Source organism: Nymphalis io, chromosome 16 (assembly GCF_905147045.1).
Source record: "Nymphalis io chromosome 16, ilAglIoxx1.1, whole genome shotgun sequence".
NCBI lineage: Eukaryota > Metazoa > Arthropoda > Insecta > Lepidoptera > Nymphalidae > Nymphalis > Nymphalis io.
This window is the reverse complement of record NC_065903.1, coordinates 5,031,335-5,048,839: the sequence shown is the minus strand read 5'-3', so window position 1 is coordinate 5,048,839 and position 17,505 is coordinate 5,031,335. Positions and strand designations below refer to the sequence as shown.

Below are 17,505 nucleotides of genomic sequence, written 5' to 3'. Positions count from 1 at the left end.
TTAATCTATCTTGCTTTTTCATTTTCGCTTCCTTAGATTTCTGTTTTAAAAATTTGTCGACAGCTTTTACATTTCTTGGGTCAGAATCGGTAGGTTTAAACTTGCCGCAACTACCACAATGTGTCTTCGACTTGGTGGCCATGATAGAAACTGCGCTCCGACATGGCTTTAAGCCTTTTGACGTCGTCCGTTTTAAACATCGTTCCGGATTTTGACATGGCGGTGGAGTAGGATGACATCGTATTGGGATACATGATGCTGTTGGCGTACACGGAGGATGAGGCGCCATTGGTATAGTTATATCTCTGAGGAAATATATAAGAAAATTAATATTATGCTGATAAAATATAATAACAACTTGCTAGCATTAAAATTATTATAAATCTGCCACTCAGAATTATTTTTATGCAAAAATTATTACTTACCAACTTATAAGTCACTTGATATTTAACATTTTTATAGCACATATTTTGTCCCGATTATATACGAGTAATACAACATATTATGTAAGTATATGGTGTAAGGCCCGGTCAGACCAATCTACGTAGGTTACATTTCACTCGATTAGTTTTATTTGTGTATTATGATATTCATAGTATAAAATAAAGAGACTTAACTAATACCAATTCAATTGATACCAATATCTCACGTGACCTAATTTAAAGTCTGCTTTCTATTTATTTAAAATCAATAATCATTATATTAAAAAAAACACGAATTTATTCTACTAATGGCAGTTGTTCACATTATATTTTACTTATTTAGATAATGAACAAGATCTTTCGATCCTACAGGTACAACTTTAAAGCTAAAGTGAAAAGAAACACATTGATAAGTTTCTCGCAACAGACTAATGGTAAATTATTAAACCAATTATTTGTATACAACTTTGTACAAAAGTTCAACGCCTGTTTAGAGAGTACATAACACAATAATTATTTAAATAATTAATAATGAAACTGCAATTGAACTTTTGTATACTTGAGTGGCAGATTTTATAGAGGCTGGCTTTGTTATCATATAAATCTACAGACGCAGACTTTTTGTACAAAGCTGTTAATTAAAAATTATTACGTCTTGCATCAAAAACTTACCCATATTATGAAAAACAAATGGTATTGACTAAGTCTACTTCATTTCTATTAAAATTTCATTTTTATATTTATTAAGTTTTAATATTTTAAAATGACACATGAAATTTTCATTATTGACATAAAAATCAGTTGATCTTCTATATTCAATACTGACATTTAATCACTTCTTTTAAGTGCAAGATTACGAACTTAAAACGGACCTTCTTCTATGATATCGCTATTTTTAAGGTTCTTTAAGATTATCCTTAAGGTAAAACTAATTATGTTAACCATCCGGGTGGCGATTATAGTTTAAATCAATTATATCAGTAAATGCATCTATATCGGTTAAGGCATTTTATAAATTGGTTTGCGATCCATGAATAAAAATAACTATAATTCCGCAGACAGAGAAACTAATATAATTCCAATCCTCCATAAATTTATTTAGTCCACAAATTCTAAGTCGCTCAGCGTGCTATGGAGCGAGCTATGCTCGGAGTATCTTTGAAGGATAAGATCAGAAATGAGATTATCCGGAAAAGAACCGGAGTCACCGACATAGCTTGCAAAATTAGCAGGCTGAAGTGGCAGTGGGCTGGTCACGTATGTAGTAGGACCGATGGCCGTTGGAGCAGACGAGACCTAGAGTGGAGACCGCGAATCGGCAAGCGCAGCGTAGGTCGCCCTCCAGCCAGGTGGACCGACGACCTTAAGAAGGTGGCGGGCACCAACTGGATGCGGAAGGCGGAGGACAGGGAGCTTTGGCGCACCTTGGGAGAGGCCTATGTTCAGCAGTGGACAACGATTGGCTGTTGATTGATTGATTGATTGATAAATTTATTTTATTTCGGTTTTACCATCTCTAAACGGATATTTAATTCAGTACAACAATGATTGAATATTAATAATTTATAGTAAATTGTAAATATCTTTGTCAACAATATTTAAAAAATTATTAAAACAATTATGAAATATTTGAATACAATTTATTAATAGTGAATTATAATTTAAATAAATAATTGTAGAACAAACATTTTCTACAGCAAAATAGCTCTAACTTTTTATATAACAATCAATCTCTATTAAATAGATTAGTTTATTTACATATACTATATAATGTTAAAAAAGCAGAAACACTGACTGAAAATTACATTTTAAATAAATAAAAGAATATCAACAAACTCTAACGTTGTTTAGATTATATAATACTTTTAACACCAATAAATCTTATTTTACAATCAAACATGTTTTTTTACTTTGGTAACATGTGTTTTAGCTTGTAAGTGATTAAAAACAGCCTTATAATTTACTAGCACAATTTATTAGCCACCATAGAATATTGGAATGTGTAAAGGCAAATATTTTTATATTTTTGCCACTGACTCTAATTGCAATAATTATATTTTGTGAAACAACATTCAAAGCTTAATTAGTCTCATTTGAATTAATATAAGCCGTGTGGCGGGGAGGGTCCATGTGGTAGTGAGGACAGTGCTTTAGTTGTCTTTCTTTGACGTAGACTCCTGATAAGTTGGTGGTTGATCCTGAAAAATGAGATTTTGTACAATTATATACATGCGCCTATTTCATTAATTTTGCCCCCAACACTTTTGGAAAGAGACGCGTAAATAATCAAAGTTTTTATAATTTTAATAAGTATTCGATAATAATCAAAGTGTAAGTAAGTAACAGCCTGTAAATGTCCCACTGCTGGGCTAAGGCCTCCTCTCCCTTTTTTAGGAGAAGGTTTGGAGCTTATTCCACCACGCTGCTGCAATGCGGGTTGGTGGAATACACATGTGGCAGAATTTCGATGATATTAGGTAGGTCGATATAATTAAGTCGAGATGGCCCAGTGGTAAGAACCGTGAATGTGAATCTTAACCGATAAACGTGGGTTCAAACCCGGGCAAGCACCTCTGAATTTTCATGTGATTAATTTCTGTTTATAATTCATCTCGTGCTTTTCAGTAAAGGAAAACATCGTGAGGAAGCCTGCATATGCCTAATCAAAGTGTGCTACAGATAATTTCCCTTACTGGACAATGTTTTTTGGCGAATTACGTAGAATGTTTGGAGCTTGGTATGTGCTCTCAATGAGGTCAATATCATTGTCACTGTCAGCTGTATTTGTCGCAAGTCTATCAGTGTACTTGTCTAAATCGTGTTGTATTATTCGATATTCATTTACACATTTGATCGCATAATCGCAAACCTTTTTCCATTCTTCAGTAACGATCATATTTATATTTTCAGTCAATAATTTTTACTGTAATTAAATTCATATCCACGTTTCTAGCGGCTACATAGATTTTCAGTTGAGAGCATTTTTTTAATTGGATTAAAATCCGAATGATACGTTGGCAATCGCAACGCTGTGCACATGTTCAACAAGTACCGTATCCACCGAAAACTGTAAAACTCTCCTTGTGAGGACGTCGTAATCGTAAATCTGGGTTTTCGTCAATTTTGAGCCAACAGGAATTTCGTGTCTGAATGAAATGGTGTTTGAATTGGAGGGTCTTTCAACAAATTTGTTGTAATTTGTGATGTTTTCTGTTCTAGATATCGACAACGCACCCTGCGTTTTTGATAACTACAACAGAACAACACACTAAAGATACCATCGTACAACTTTAAATTACTAAAAATTAGCAGTTTTACAACTCTATATCTTCTTCTTCTTCTGCCTAGCGTTTTCCCGGCCTAGTAACGCCAGTGTCCGCTTTCCTGCATCTTTGCCTCCACTTTGCCCGATCTAAAGCGTGCTAAGTGAGATCGTGCTCTCTCATATCGTCCCTCACAACATCGCCAAGGCTACCACGGATGTGCTCGTTACGAATGCGATCTAGTCGCGTAACGCCACACATCCAACGCAGCATCTTCATTTCCGCGACTCTATATATATATTTTAAATTGGACGCCTCACATGGGTAGTGTGCGAGTTGCGATACAGAAATCGCTCTACGAAGCCGAAATTAGCAGATTATCTATTTCAAACGTCGATGTGCAATATTTATTGACGGGGACTATAGAATACTAATCTCAGACGGTAGGTTTAAGTATAGTTTCTTTAATGAATGTGAAAATAGCCTATTTTGATAGTGAAAAAATTTTAAAATAATAAAAAATAAGACACCATTTGTTTTAGGCATATTATAAGACTGGAAACTTTAATTTCTTTAATAAAGCATTCTTAATTATATGACCATCGCCGCACTGGTTACCTCGGGATGTTTTCCGTCACTGCTGATCACCAGACGAATTATAATTATAAATTGAGCACCTAAAATATCATACTTGCCCCCTTTTGAACCAGCGAGCTACAACTAAACCTTAATACTAGGCTTTCATTCTCAATTATCATTTTTTGATAAATTATATGAAAGATTATGAATAAGCATATTTTAAATATACTTATTGATTGTCATAACATATCATCAATTTGTGAAGAAATACCTGAGAACTGAGAGAAACCGGCGAAAAGCTTAGTTAGTTTCTTAAACTTAAACTTTTTTATTAATATAATTGCTAATAATATTTCTAAACATTACTAGTATAGTAATAATAATATCTATAACTAAATAAATGAATACTACTTATTGCTTAGTACCCTAAATTAAATGGTAATCCTATCAGATGTGACAAAATAATAACTTACATTGTAGGGCGGTGGCACATAAGCTGTTTGAGGCTTATTTGGATCATAGTAGGCACTCTGAGCTGCCTCTGCTGCTTTAGCATCTGAAATAATTATTTAAACTAATCTTCATAAATTCTAAATTACATCATAATCTATTCCTAATACTATAAATCTGTTTTATGCACGTAATGTGTACTATCAACAAAATAAGCAACATTAGTAGCATTGCTATGAAATATCTAACTACGAATCTCTAAATCTATAATGTTTTCTAAATCTAAGAAAAAACACACTAAAAAATATTTAAAATAATAAATCCACTCATTATGAAGCTCCATGAAGATATCACTATGTTAATATAATTATGATAAAACGGTTAAATAAAATTTATTGACAATTTGATCCAAAGACAAAATTAATATATATTACAAAGTAAATGAATAAGTTTAGTCATAAACTTTTGAGCTTTTCACTCAATGCAGATTGTACCCTTATGTAGTTGGGACTATGACTACAATAATTATAGTGAGTTGTTAGGACAATTGCATAGGAAAGACAAATTTAACTCATTATCTAGCATCATATTAATATTGGAGTGCAGTACTTGTTATTCATTTTAACAAACATTTTTAAACTTTAATTAACATAATACCTTGATTAAGTATTGTTATATCCACTTGACAAGTGCTATGTAATAACCTGTAAAATTGTCAATAATTTTATAAAACTCATTGTTTCTATTAAAAATATATCTTACCACTTGATGACATGCTGGGAGCACCTGGGACAAAGCCTCCTGGGTAGCCAGGAGGCGGCATGTTGGCGTTACCCGGGTAGCCCGGGGGCGGCATATTAGCCGGATAACCATTGTTTTGCACACCTGTGGGGCCAGGTCCGGCAGCACCGGAGAATCCTGCTCCAGGCGGATATGCTGCACCCATCACACCAGGGTAAGGAGGTGGACTATTCGAAACGAAGACAGAGTTCGGAGATGGTTGATCAGGAAATGCCTGTAAAAAATAATTATGTTACATAGTTTATTAACTATTACGTGTTTAAATTGTGAAATTACTATACAGTATTATGTGTAAGAACACAACTCAATAACTTGAATGTAAAAAAATTATAATTTTCATTATCTCACTTGGTCAGCAGACATTAGCTTGTTGTATAGATATTAGTAGAAGTTTTAAGCTCTAACTTACATTATATGGTGGCACCCAACCATAATAACCTTGCGGTGGAGGAGCATATGCCGGAGGTGGGGCAGCATACCAAGGTCCAGAAGGAGGAGTGTAAGGTGGCGGTGGTGCATTCGGTGAGGTATGCCTTGATGCTGTCAAATAATATAATCTTGACAAATGTAAATAAAGATCAAAAGAAATTATAGCCAAGAGGCTATAATAAATCTTCATAAAAAATTTGAATATCATTAAATAATTTTTTGGTGCAGAAATGATTTTATTTTGATTTTTAAACTAATCTTATTCTAACCTAAAAACATAATCCTAATGAATAAATTATGAGCACAAAAATTATACACTTGATTACATAACTATTTCTTTTTGAACTAAGTCAACAATTTTATTATATCCTGTTCTACAGAAACAGTTAATGATGCATTAAAATTGTCTTGATGACTTTGAGCAAATATATTAAAGTAATTGAAATCATTAACAAATATCAAATTATCACCATCGTTAATCATCTTGGTTATTTTAAACTTGAAATTCATTCTATATTTTGCATGATTAGCCTAAATTTTAAATGCACTAGTACAGAAAATAGAATGACTTTATTAATTGATTTTCTAACAAATGGTGAAATAAATCAAAATGTTTCTTTAATAGCTAAAGTGAGTCTTATATATGTAAATATATATTATATTTTTCAATAAATTGATTTAGGAAATTACATAGTCATACTGACTTATTATTGGAATAAATACAAATGATATGATATCATTGTCAATGTTTTATAGCAGCATACAAAGTTGACACTGAATTAACATGACAGATAAAAGTAAATATTGATTCTAAAATTATTTCTAATGTATTATTATTAGTTATATTTTTACCAAGGTGTGCTGCTTTAAGCATCGCCTGTCCAAACTCAATTGCTCCTCCAGATTTGAATGTTAGCTTGAATTTAACTTCACCAATGAAATTTCCATTTGGTTGAGCTCTTACTTTCCCCTTGATGTAATTTGCACCAAACATTGGTTGTTCTACAGCTACCTAAAAAACAAGTATAATTTTTTTATTTTCTATATTCTTAAAATAAAAATATATAAATGGCAATAATAAATGTTTGCAATATTATTTTGTAATACTTACATCTTGTAGTGCTATGAAAGGAAAACTAAATGATCGAAGTGTATCTGAATTGGCCTTCGAGTTATATATCATGCGATGAGTTGTAAGATACATACGACCATTTTTTGTGCCTTTAAATTCCGGTGTCTCATTTCCATAGAATTCCACGGCTACATTATCGGAAAATAAGATGATACTGAAAAAAATGAAATGAGTACATTTTAGTTACTTTTTATTACTATTAAAAAGCTACATGAGAGTAGTTTTATATAACTCGTTTTGTATTTTACAAGCTTCTGCTTGTAAAAAAATACCTAAGGAAAAATACGCTTTTATCGAAATGGTTATGAAAAGTTCCTTTGTAGCTGTTTTAAGTAATATTACTTTTTCCCGGCCTGTAAAACTATAGGTATGCTATGAGTCATAAGGTGTAAATAAAAATATTGATTGCATCAAGTGGAGTGTTTGTTATTGTACTTGTGAAATAATGGAATACTTACACTTCACCAGCATGTATCAGAACACCGTGGTCAGCATGAGCTGTATTTAGAGACATGGTTGAATAATAAAGTTAATCTCTGTTGTTGTCCTCCTCAGCTAATCGATGATAAAGGAAAAACTGCGTAAAAACTAGAAAGTCTCGAACTTTACTGACATAGTGCCAACTGACACACGAAATTGACGTATGATAGTCCTGTTTTCATACTTTTTTTTTAATGTTTCAACTTCGACAAGTCAAGACGTGTGTCATACTGTACTTTGAGTCTTTGATACCTTCATTTTCGATCGTTACAATACAATCGACTTATCTTCAATTTATCGAAAAATGTATATTTAATTATTTTAAGCTTTTAACATAAACCGATTATAAAATGGTTGTTAATATTACAAATTTTTACAAGATTATGACTTATTTCTAAGATAAGTTATATAATGCAATTAATGCAGGTACTTACTAAAAATAAATTTTAAAATCAAGAAATTTCATATTATTTTCTCGGTAACTAAAAATTACAGTATCATTATATGATACTGTAATTTGTTTGTAAACAATGAATAATTTAAGGACAACTTACAAACTATATAATTATATTCGAAAAACAAGAAATCGAAATATTCCATGACATGTTATAAAATTAATCGGTATGTTCGTACTATCTCAGTACTAATCACTACGCTAGTCTCTAAGTTATATTAAATTTTGAATTTGACATTTTGACTTTGTTAAGCTTAGCGGGAATATGAAAATTATGTATTATTATTGTTTTGTAAATAATTTTAACTTGTGTTTTGATTAATTTAAGGAAAATCTATAATTAATCATGGAAGATATAAATGATTTGTCTGGAGTTCAAGTTAATGGTATTAAACCTATTAACAATGACACAGTGCACAAAATATGTTCTGGCCAGGTGCAGTGATTTGTTATAATTTTTAAAAATATATGTTTATAATTTTTAATAGTTGTATTGCATTTGCTCTACTTCAATTATATTTAAGTAAATGAAATTAATCTCGAGTAATCTGTCTAAAAATTAAAGGTGGTGCTCAGTTTAGCAGTAGCAGTTAAGGAATTAGTAGAAAATTCTCTGGATGCAGGTGCTACAAATATTGACATAAGACTAAAAAATTTTGGTATTGACTTAATTGAAGTTACGGACAATGGATCAGGTGTAACAGAAGATAATTTTTTAGCTCTAAGTATGTATTGCGTGAGAGAATGTACCAATCTAATTATTGCCACAAGTGTTGTCACAACTTTGATCTTATTGATACCACTGCTGATCACTTATTGACAAATAAAAGTTTATTTGCTTCTGTGCCTTTCGACTATATTAACAAATGTTAATAGTCAAAATCTGTTATAACAATATTGAGGGACCAATCATTTTTGTGTGTAAAAACCAATAGGCGTAACAACCAGTGATGTATTAAGGTATAATGTCACCTATAAGTTCATAGATTAACATTCTAAAAGAACTTTATTTCACATAAAATATCTAATAAGAAAAAACATGCAAATATAAATAAAGCAAAATCGCCATGCTGGGGATTGACGTTCGCTGCGACCTTAGTCCAAGGGATTACATCGAGGCTGTTATAAAAACAGCTTCACGGAAACTCGGAGTTCTGAACAAGGTGCGGCGCTTTTTCACGCCACAACAACTGTGCCTGCTGTACAAAACACAGGTACGGTCTTGCGTGGAATATTGCTCGCACCTTTGGGATGGCTCCGCTAAGTACCTACTTGAGGCCTTGGACCGGTTGCAGCGACGTGCCGTACGCATTATTGGCGACGTAAAGGTCACAAACACCCTTGAACCTTTACAATTGCGTCGTGAGATAGCAGCACTGAGCGCTTTCTATCGACTGTATCACGGCGAGTGCTCTGAGGAATTATTCTCTCTAATTCCTGCTTCCCCCTTCCTTCTTAAGTCCACGCGAGCTGGTTCTCGATGTCACCGCCTAACTGTGACATCAATTCCATCGCGAACAAAGAAATTTGGCAACTCCTTTCTTTGTCGCACTTCCAAAAAATGGAATTCCTTACCAGCTCACGTATTCCCCTCCTCTTACAACCCGGGTTCCTTCAAACGAGGCGTGAAGAGGCATCTTGCGGGCCGGCAAGGCGAAGGCGGCTAGTGCAGAACGTTTTTCCCGTCTGTACTGGCCGTCGTCGCGTTTGGACTCTACTACCACTTACCAACAGGTGGAGTAGAGTCATTTGCCCTCCCGGCGAATATAAAAAAAAAAAAATATTATCAAGTATGGTTTTCATAAAATCTGTTGTGGGATGCCTTTCATAGTTCCTTTTTTTTACTTTACAATACAGCCTGTCATTCTAAAAGATAGTATTCTCTCAAAAATATTTAAATGAATTGACTTAATGTGATGTAACACAAAAAGCAGTGTTCTTTACAAGACGGTCATACAGAATTCAGCATGGAACTGAAATCTTGGTCAATATCATTGATATATTGTTGTACTAAGCAATGTTGTCAACGGTTTTGGTGTTTTATATAAATTAACCTTCTTTTATTATAAATCATTTAATAAATGAACATTTAAGTATATTTCAATTAATTATATTAATTTATATTCTATGTGCTTAACCATATTATGAAATATTTCTATTTTTGAATATATCCTATTGTCCTATATATATATATATATATATATATATATATATATATATCCTGTTTTCAATGCAAATTTAAATAAAAATAAACATTGTATTTTTCAGCATTAAAATACCATACTTCAAAACTGAATGATTACTCTGATTTGCTAGGAGTATCGAGTTTCGGTTTTAGAGGAGAAGCATTAAGTTCTTTGTGTTCTTTGGCAGACCTTACAATCACTACTAGACATAAAAGTTCTCAATTTGGTAAGTATTATTTAACTATTTTTATAGTATACAGCCACTTTGCTTATTAGCTATATATTAAACTTAAGAGTAAATACTATTATTTTATTTATATTTTATCTTCAGCCACTAAAATACAGTATGACCATAAAGGAAATATAACAAATAAGACACCATGTTCCCGGCAAATTGGAACAACTGTTTCCTTGTCAAATCTTTTTTGTTCTCTACCAGTAAGGAAAAAGGAATTCCACAAAAATGCTAAAAGAGAGTTTAACAAAATGACAAATTTATTATATGCATATTGTTTAATATCAATAGGAGTTAAGTAAGTATTATAACTATTATAATGAAATATCAGTTTTTAATGTATACTTTAAATATAATATATATAAAAACATACAATAATTGTGCTTATATATAATGAGAAAAGTTTAACACTTCAATGCTACTATTTATATAAATTTAGTGTCATTGGAACTAGCCCAACATTTTCAATTTTTAGGATAACCTGCACTAATCATGTTAGTGCTTCAAATAAATCAGTAGTTGTAGCTACTCAAGGATCTTTATCTTATAAGGATAATATTGCTTGTGTTTTTGGCCTTAAACAATTACAAAATATATTTGAAATTAAATCAGATTATGCATCCAATATAAAAGATAATATATTTAAGGGTTTATCTGGAGAGGTAAAAGAAAATGGTGAAAGTATCAATATAGAAGATGTTGAAATAGATTTATCTGAAGATTCAAATGATGCACAAAATGATGAAACCAAACTTTCACAAGAAATGGTAACAACAAGTACCCAAAAGTCACAAGGTTATAAGAATTTACCTGATCCAGTAGAACTTGTAGGATATATATCTTCTTGTGAACATGGTTGTGGCCGATCCAGCACGGATAGGCAATATTTTTTTGTAAATTCAAGACCTTGTGAACCTACTAAAGTTATAAAATTGGTTAATGAAATATATAGGCAGTACAACCCTAATCAATATCCTTTTATTTTTCTTAACATTAATGTGGAAAGAATTTCAGTAGATGTAAACGTTACTCCAGATAAGAGGAAAGTATTTTTAACAAAGGAGAAGTTTATATTGGATGTTCTTAAAGCTTCGCTATCAAAACTTTTTGAAAATGTACCTAGAACATTAAAAGTAGAGACAATGTCATCACTTAGTCAAAAACTTGAACCTGAACTTAAACAACCAAGAATCTTTAACTCATTCTTAAAACAATTTAGTAATCGATCTGAATCATCTATGAATAGTAAAGAGGATTCTCCTGGAAAATCAGAATTAAAGAGAAAGTCTTCATCAAATTTAGATGATTTTATAACAATAAAAAGAAGTTATAATCCTGATGAAGAAGACATACTAGAAAATGAAGTAAAATATGAGTCCGAATCAAGGTCATTGGACCCAAAAGACTTTTCTAAACAAGAAAATTCTGAATCTACTGATGCAAAAAGTATTAAAACAGATGAAAAAGAAAATTTAACTAGAGATTATGAATTACCTGTTTCAATAGAAAAAGAAATGACAGACAATGTAAGCGAAGAGTCTTATACTATATATTGCAAAACAAAATGTGTAGAAATAGACACACCAAAATTGAAAATACACAAAGTAGTAACTGATAAAGAAGATCTAGGCAAACATGCAAGAAAATCTATAAATTTGAAAACCTCTCTGGAACATGTTAAAAAATTAGCAAATTTGTCTGACAATAATTTTGCTAAATCTAATCCTGATAGGATAAAATTTAAATCGACCATTAATCCAGTTTTCAACAAGAAATGTGAAGAAGAATTAAGTAAGGAAATATCAAAAGAATCATTTAAAAATATGTCTATTGTGGGTCAGTTTAATTTAGGCTTTATAATAACCAAGTTAGATGATGATCTTTTTATAATAGATCAACATGCTACTGATGAAATTTATAATTTTGAAACATTACAAAAAACAACGGAATTAACAAGTCAAAAACTTGTTATGTAAGTAAATTTTACTTAAGTTTCAAGGCATATGTTAAACATTAAATGTTTGTTAAATATTTATATGAGAAAGGAATATTTTAATTTTTAGTCCTCAACAATTAGAGCTAACAGGTGTCAATGAACAAATATTAATGGATAATGTGGGTGTTTTCAAAAAGAATGGCTTTACTTTTAAGATAGATGAAGGTGCTCCACCTACTAAGCGAGTCAAACTTTTAACAATCCCAATGTCTAAGAATTGGATATTTGGCAAAGATGATATTGAAGAGCTTCTGTTTATGCTAAAAGTTGGTATAAATATTTATTTTCACTAAATAATGATAGTAATGTATTAAAAATTATTATTTATTGTTATTGTTTGAAGGAAAACCAATCTGAATACTGCAGGCCAAGTCGAGTAAGGGCAATGTTTGCATCTAGAGCTTGTAGAAAATCTGTCATGATTGGGACAGCTTTAGGTAAATCTGACATGCGTCAACTAGTTGATCATATGGCGGAAATTGATAAACCCTGGGTAATTACTGTTTAATTGTTTGATGACATGATATTCTAAGATGTTCTATTCCCTGTACCTGTAATTACATTGAATCACCCACAATTCAAAGCCGAAATGTTTATTGGTAGAAGAATGGTTGAGTAGGTACCCTGATGAGATGCACCTGCATAGTCACTAGTTTATTTCACTAAGTACAAGTTACTAACTTTTATGTTATAGTCAAATACTCATAAACAAGTGTAAAATAATCTGTATTCATAATTGTTATTAAAGATTATAAACTTTCATATACTTTTTTGGTCTACTTTTTTTTTTAAATGTTTATTTAGTAAATCTCACAAAGAACAAAGTTTACAATAATGTTTAAAAAGTAATTATGTCTTTTTTTTACAGAATTGTCCACATGGCAGACCTACAATTCGCCATCTTGTTAACCTAGCAATGGTTCAAACTAATGATGACAGAATCTGATGATTTAAAATATCTGTGAAATCATAAAAGCTTTACTTGAATATTTAAATAAAACATATATTTTTTTTGTTTTCATTATTTTATTTTATACACTAATAGTTTTAAATATATTAAAACCTGTATGTGCAGTAGTCACAATGACCCCAGGTATTTGTTTATGCCAATGAAGTTCTTTGATATCAGTTTGTCCTTGATGAATGAATAGTAACTGTGGTGGCAGGTTCTGAAACATATTTTCGATTCATAACATTCATTCAATTAAAGAGGATTAGATTTTCATTCAAGTAATTTATATATATAAGTATTATAACTTGCAGTGAAAATATCAATAATTGCTCAATTTTCTGCTATAGAACAAAAACTATTTACTCTTATTTTAGATTAACAACTGAATAATCAGAACAAAACAATTTAATAGATTCAAAGTTGAATCTATTGTACCATTTTATAAACATTATTAAGTGACAATATACCTTTAATTCTTCATCTACAACTTCTTCATCATCCCTTTCAACTGCTAAATCCCAGAGGGCAACCTGGTTGTCCTCACCAGCTGATGCCAAAACACTAGGTTCTGACCAATGCCATTCAACTGAAGTGATTGGTGCTGTATGATGTTTAAATGTACCAACAGGGGTGTTACTAGGAAACTGCCTTAAATCCCAAATATGAAGAAAACCATCATCTCCACCTAAAAAAAATTGAATCTATTAAATTCTATGCAAGATTAATAATTTTGAGAATAAGCTGTTGTTGATCTTATGGGCCTGTATTACATAAATAGCTTGTTGTGGCTATATCCACATTCAATTGTTTTTTACCTACCCATTTAATACAGTTTACCATAATGGTTACTAACTATGACAAAAAGAATATTCAAATCATAGTCTGTAATCATATACTGACACCAACATTTTCAATCAAATAATCTTCCCAGCTTTATAATATAAATATGTAATGAACTCACCACTAGCAATAAATGGCTCTTTGTTGTTCCATGACAGAACATTTATATCATTTTCATGAGCATTTTCAGCTGTCAGCATGCAAGCTTTGTGAGGTGGTGCTCTTGTATCCCATATTCTTATAGTCTTGTCTACTGAACATGATGCTAATACATTTCTGTAAGAATTAACATTGTTATAAACTTAAATATACATATTTTATAAATAATTGAACTTATTGCATATCTATATTTTTTACCTTTCATTAGGTGACCACTGTATATCTTCAACAGAGCTTGTGTGTCCAATTAATGGACGTTGATCCACTGTCCAAGTACCTCCTTCATTTGGTTTCCATATGTGTATATCTCTCCTACAATCTCCAGTTGCTAATACCTATAAAACAAATTCAGCTTTGGTAAAGAAAATTTTGTTTGATAACAACATACATTTTAAATATTTCAATACATTATTTATTTCTATGAAAAGGCTCAAACATTGTTTCTGAAATTTATTTAACAGTTATTAAATAAAAAGGGGTTTTAAGTCTTAAATGTTTTACTGTGGTTTATTATACCTGTGTCACTTCTAAAATCACAGATCTCAGTTTTATTCATTGTTTAGATATCAAAAACATTCAACTTACACCTTGTTCTGTAGGGCACCAGTCAATACCAAAACCTTCTTGTTGATGTCCATTAAAAGAATATAATGGTTTCACAGGGTTGTTAACAGTATCGAGATTGTACCTTTCAAGCAAAGCAGGCTCATCTACAGCTTGCAACTGTTGGGTTATATTCCAAATATCGACCCTACCAAGTTCAGACCAGCTTGCTGCCAAAATGGAATTTTTAAAATTTGTTGCCTGAAATTATGATTATTAATTTAACAATATAGTTTTCATTGGTATCTTAATAATAATGAGTATGTTGTAATAAAATATACCCTAATTCTATTGACACATCCTTGATGTTTTATAAATGAGAATGTCATTTGAGGTTTCTTTTCTTCATCTTCCTCTTCATCCTCGTCATCATCATCCTCATCCTCTGAATTTTCGTCGTCTTCTGATTTTGAAGTTGGATGTAGATTTGACATTTTGACCACTAAAAGACTAAAAAAGAAATCATATTTCAAATTAGATATACATATATACATATATTATATAATATTATATAAGCTAAATAGTTTCAAATTAAAGCCATACTTATTCAATTGTGCGCTGGATGCCTGAGTACCGGCAACTAAATATGTTGTCATAGGGAACTCATGTCTATCGTTGCCGAGGTTATCAGTAATGATATCAAAACTCAGGCAAGGTGCACCTGTTTGTGCCTGATGTAGCATAATGTAAGCCGACTGATCACATATTAAATGTTCATCCTCCTTTAAAGGCTGATCGGGCAAATAAATATTGGGCCGAGTATCCTCATCATTACCCTCTCCCTCTTCACCCTCATCCATATCTTCATCTTCACTTCCAGATGAGCTCTCTTCCATATAATCTTCATGTTCATTAGACATTTTTAATTTCTAATATTACAATTTTTATTTAAGATGTTATATGAAAAGTTTAGTTAGCAGCACGTGTTTACTCGAAAATTCAAATAAATTATCCTTCAATGTCAAATGTCAATTAATATAAATGTCAATCAGTTTTCCCCACAGATGAAAAATACTTGAGGAAAAGAATATTAAGTGCCGAGGAAAAAAAGGATGAAAATCATCAATCATCAAAGTACTTCCAAATTACCTCAATTTCGTGTTTTATTAACATTCCACACTCGACTCATTAGGCACCAGTGAAGTAATAATAATAGGTATTTATTAAAAAAAACAGCCTTACACATAAACAGTAAACAGAGTTTTTATAAAACTAAGTAAAAAAAAAGAAATAATAAAATAAAAACTAGTTACATGACATGTGGTAAGCTAATTATAGTTGATACTCAAAAATAATTTAATTGACTTCCAAACTAGGCGATAACCTGTATCTTGGAAAATTAGAAGTCAAATTTCACTTCATTTGACCACATAGCCCGTGTGCATGTGCATCTTAGCTACTTTAGTAATCACTGTGTATGTGTGTGCGGTTATTTGTGCATGTGCGTAATAATTAGTGTACAATAAATAATTTTATTTTACAGTCTTTGTATTTGTTGTATTTTACAGTAAATTGTGTATTTTTAAGATTTTATAAATTTTGTTGTATAGTCTAGGGTCTACGAAACGCGATTGGTTGCGTGCAAATTTGGAATTATGAACCTCCGTAAGAAAGACAACATCTACGCGGCGCTTATTAGTAGCAATGAGTGGAGAGCGATGTGCGAAGTACAGCGGTGAGCGGAGAAGATTTGTTAATGTTTCTTATATCAATAATTTAGAATGGGTTACGATGATAAATAAATATATTTTATTTAATAAAACATTATTACATTTAACCTAATAATATATAACGTAAGTTATGTTCTTATAATAAAGAGCTGCCCAAATTAGGAAGATGAGCTTATATTTTTATGATCTCAAAAAATCATATTTAAAATATAAAAAAAAAAACTGGTGTATGATTTTTTACGATATCTGCAAAAATGATTTTTTTACAAATTTTTAAAGTTACGAGTTCTTAAATTATTTTCTCGAACGATCTGGATCGATGCGTGACGTCACATCACCCAACGTCACTCGCTCGCCTATACAATTTCGCCTAAATTTTCACGTTATTCTTGATTTTGTTATGTTTCGGTTAGTATAAAAAATACTTTCATATATTTATTATACAGTACCATAGCATACTAACTTAACAATCTATTTGTTGTACTCAGGAAAAATACTTTTTCTATATATATTATCAACAAAAACAAGTAGATATTTTCGTGATGAGCATTTTAATATGAGTACCTTATCAGTGAAATTTGTCGTATTTATAAGTTAGGATCAAACATTTAATTTTTACAGGCTAGTTATAGGTATTCGTTTAAAATAAACATAATTCAGAATTTCAGAATGTTCGTAATAATGGCCTTGATACGTTGAATACGGATAGTGTTTTCATAAGAGTTTGTATCGATGAAAAATGCATTTCAATGTTAATCTTAAGTTTATTGTTAATCTTGAAGATTATTTGTGAACAACGCCGTATCGGCAATAATATAAGTTAATGACTGTGATCCATTGAAATTGATTTTTAC

At 31.2% G+C, this 17,505-nt stretch overlaps 3 protein-coding genes across 6 annotated transcripts; 1 reads left to right on the top strand and 2 right to left on the bottom strand.

Annotated features, from left to right (window-relative positions):
- Positions 1–2,077: 2,077 nt before the first annotated feature.
- On the bottom strand, positions 2,078–7,742 carry LOC126774420 (WW domain-binding protein 2). Of its 4 annotated transcripts, none has more exons than XR_007669807.1 (8): positions 7,535–7,742; positions 7,056–7,230; positions 6,797–6,956; positions 5,925–6,055; positions 5,501–5,729; positions 5,372–5,418; positions 4,738–4,820; positions 2,557–2,620 (listed from the first exon to the last, which is right to left on the bottom strand). XR_007669807.1 is itself a non-coding variant. In XM_050495947.1 (7 exons), the coding sequence occupies exons 1-7, from the start codon at positions 7,588–7,590 to the stop codon at positions 2,573–2,575; spliced, it is 783 nt and encodes a 260-aa protein (XP_050351904.1). In that variant the 5' UTR covers positions 7,591–7,742; the 3' UTR covers positions 2,078–2,572. The 4 variants fall into 4 exon arrangements, 2 of the variants coding, with proteins under 2 accessions (XP_050351904.1, XP_050351903.1); XR_007669808.1 differs by having other exon boundaries at positions 2,602–2,620; positions 5,600–5,729; XM_050495947.1 differs by lacking the exon at positions 5,372–5,418 and having other exon boundaries at positions 2,078–2,620; positions 5,600–5,729.
- Positions 7,743–8,273: 531 nt separating this feature from the next.
- LOC126774384 (mismatch repair endonuclease PMS2) lies at positions 8,274–13,443 on the top strand. Its single transcript, XM_050495888.1, has 8 exons — positions 8,274–8,446; positions 8,576–8,735; positions 10,279–10,422; positions 10,528–10,729; positions 10,907–12,403; positions 12,495–12,693; positions 12,771–12,920; positions 13,296–13,443. The coding sequence occupies exons 1-8, from the start codon at positions 8,357–8,359 to the stop codon at positions 13,371–13,373; spliced, it is 2,520 nt and encodes an 839-aa protein (XP_050351845.1). The 5' UTR covers positions 8,274–8,356; the 3' UTR covers positions 13,374–13,443.
- On the bottom strand, positions 13,440–15,923 carry LOC126774403 (glutamate-rich WD repeat-containing protein 1). Its single transcript, XM_050495915.1, has 7 exons — positions 15,525–15,923; positions 15,263–15,431; positions 14,964–15,182; positions 14,577–14,713; positions 14,341–14,495; positions 13,847–14,064; positions 13,440–13,596 (listed from the first exon to the last, which is right to left on the bottom strand). The coding sequence occupies exons 1-7, from the start codon at positions 15,839–15,841 to the stop codon at positions 13,459–13,461; spliced, it is 1,353 nt and encodes a 450-aa protein (XP_050351872.1). The 5' UTR covers positions 15,842–15,923; the 3' UTR covers positions 13,440–13,458.
- Between the last annotated feature and the right edge of the window lie 1,582 nt (positions 15,924–17,505).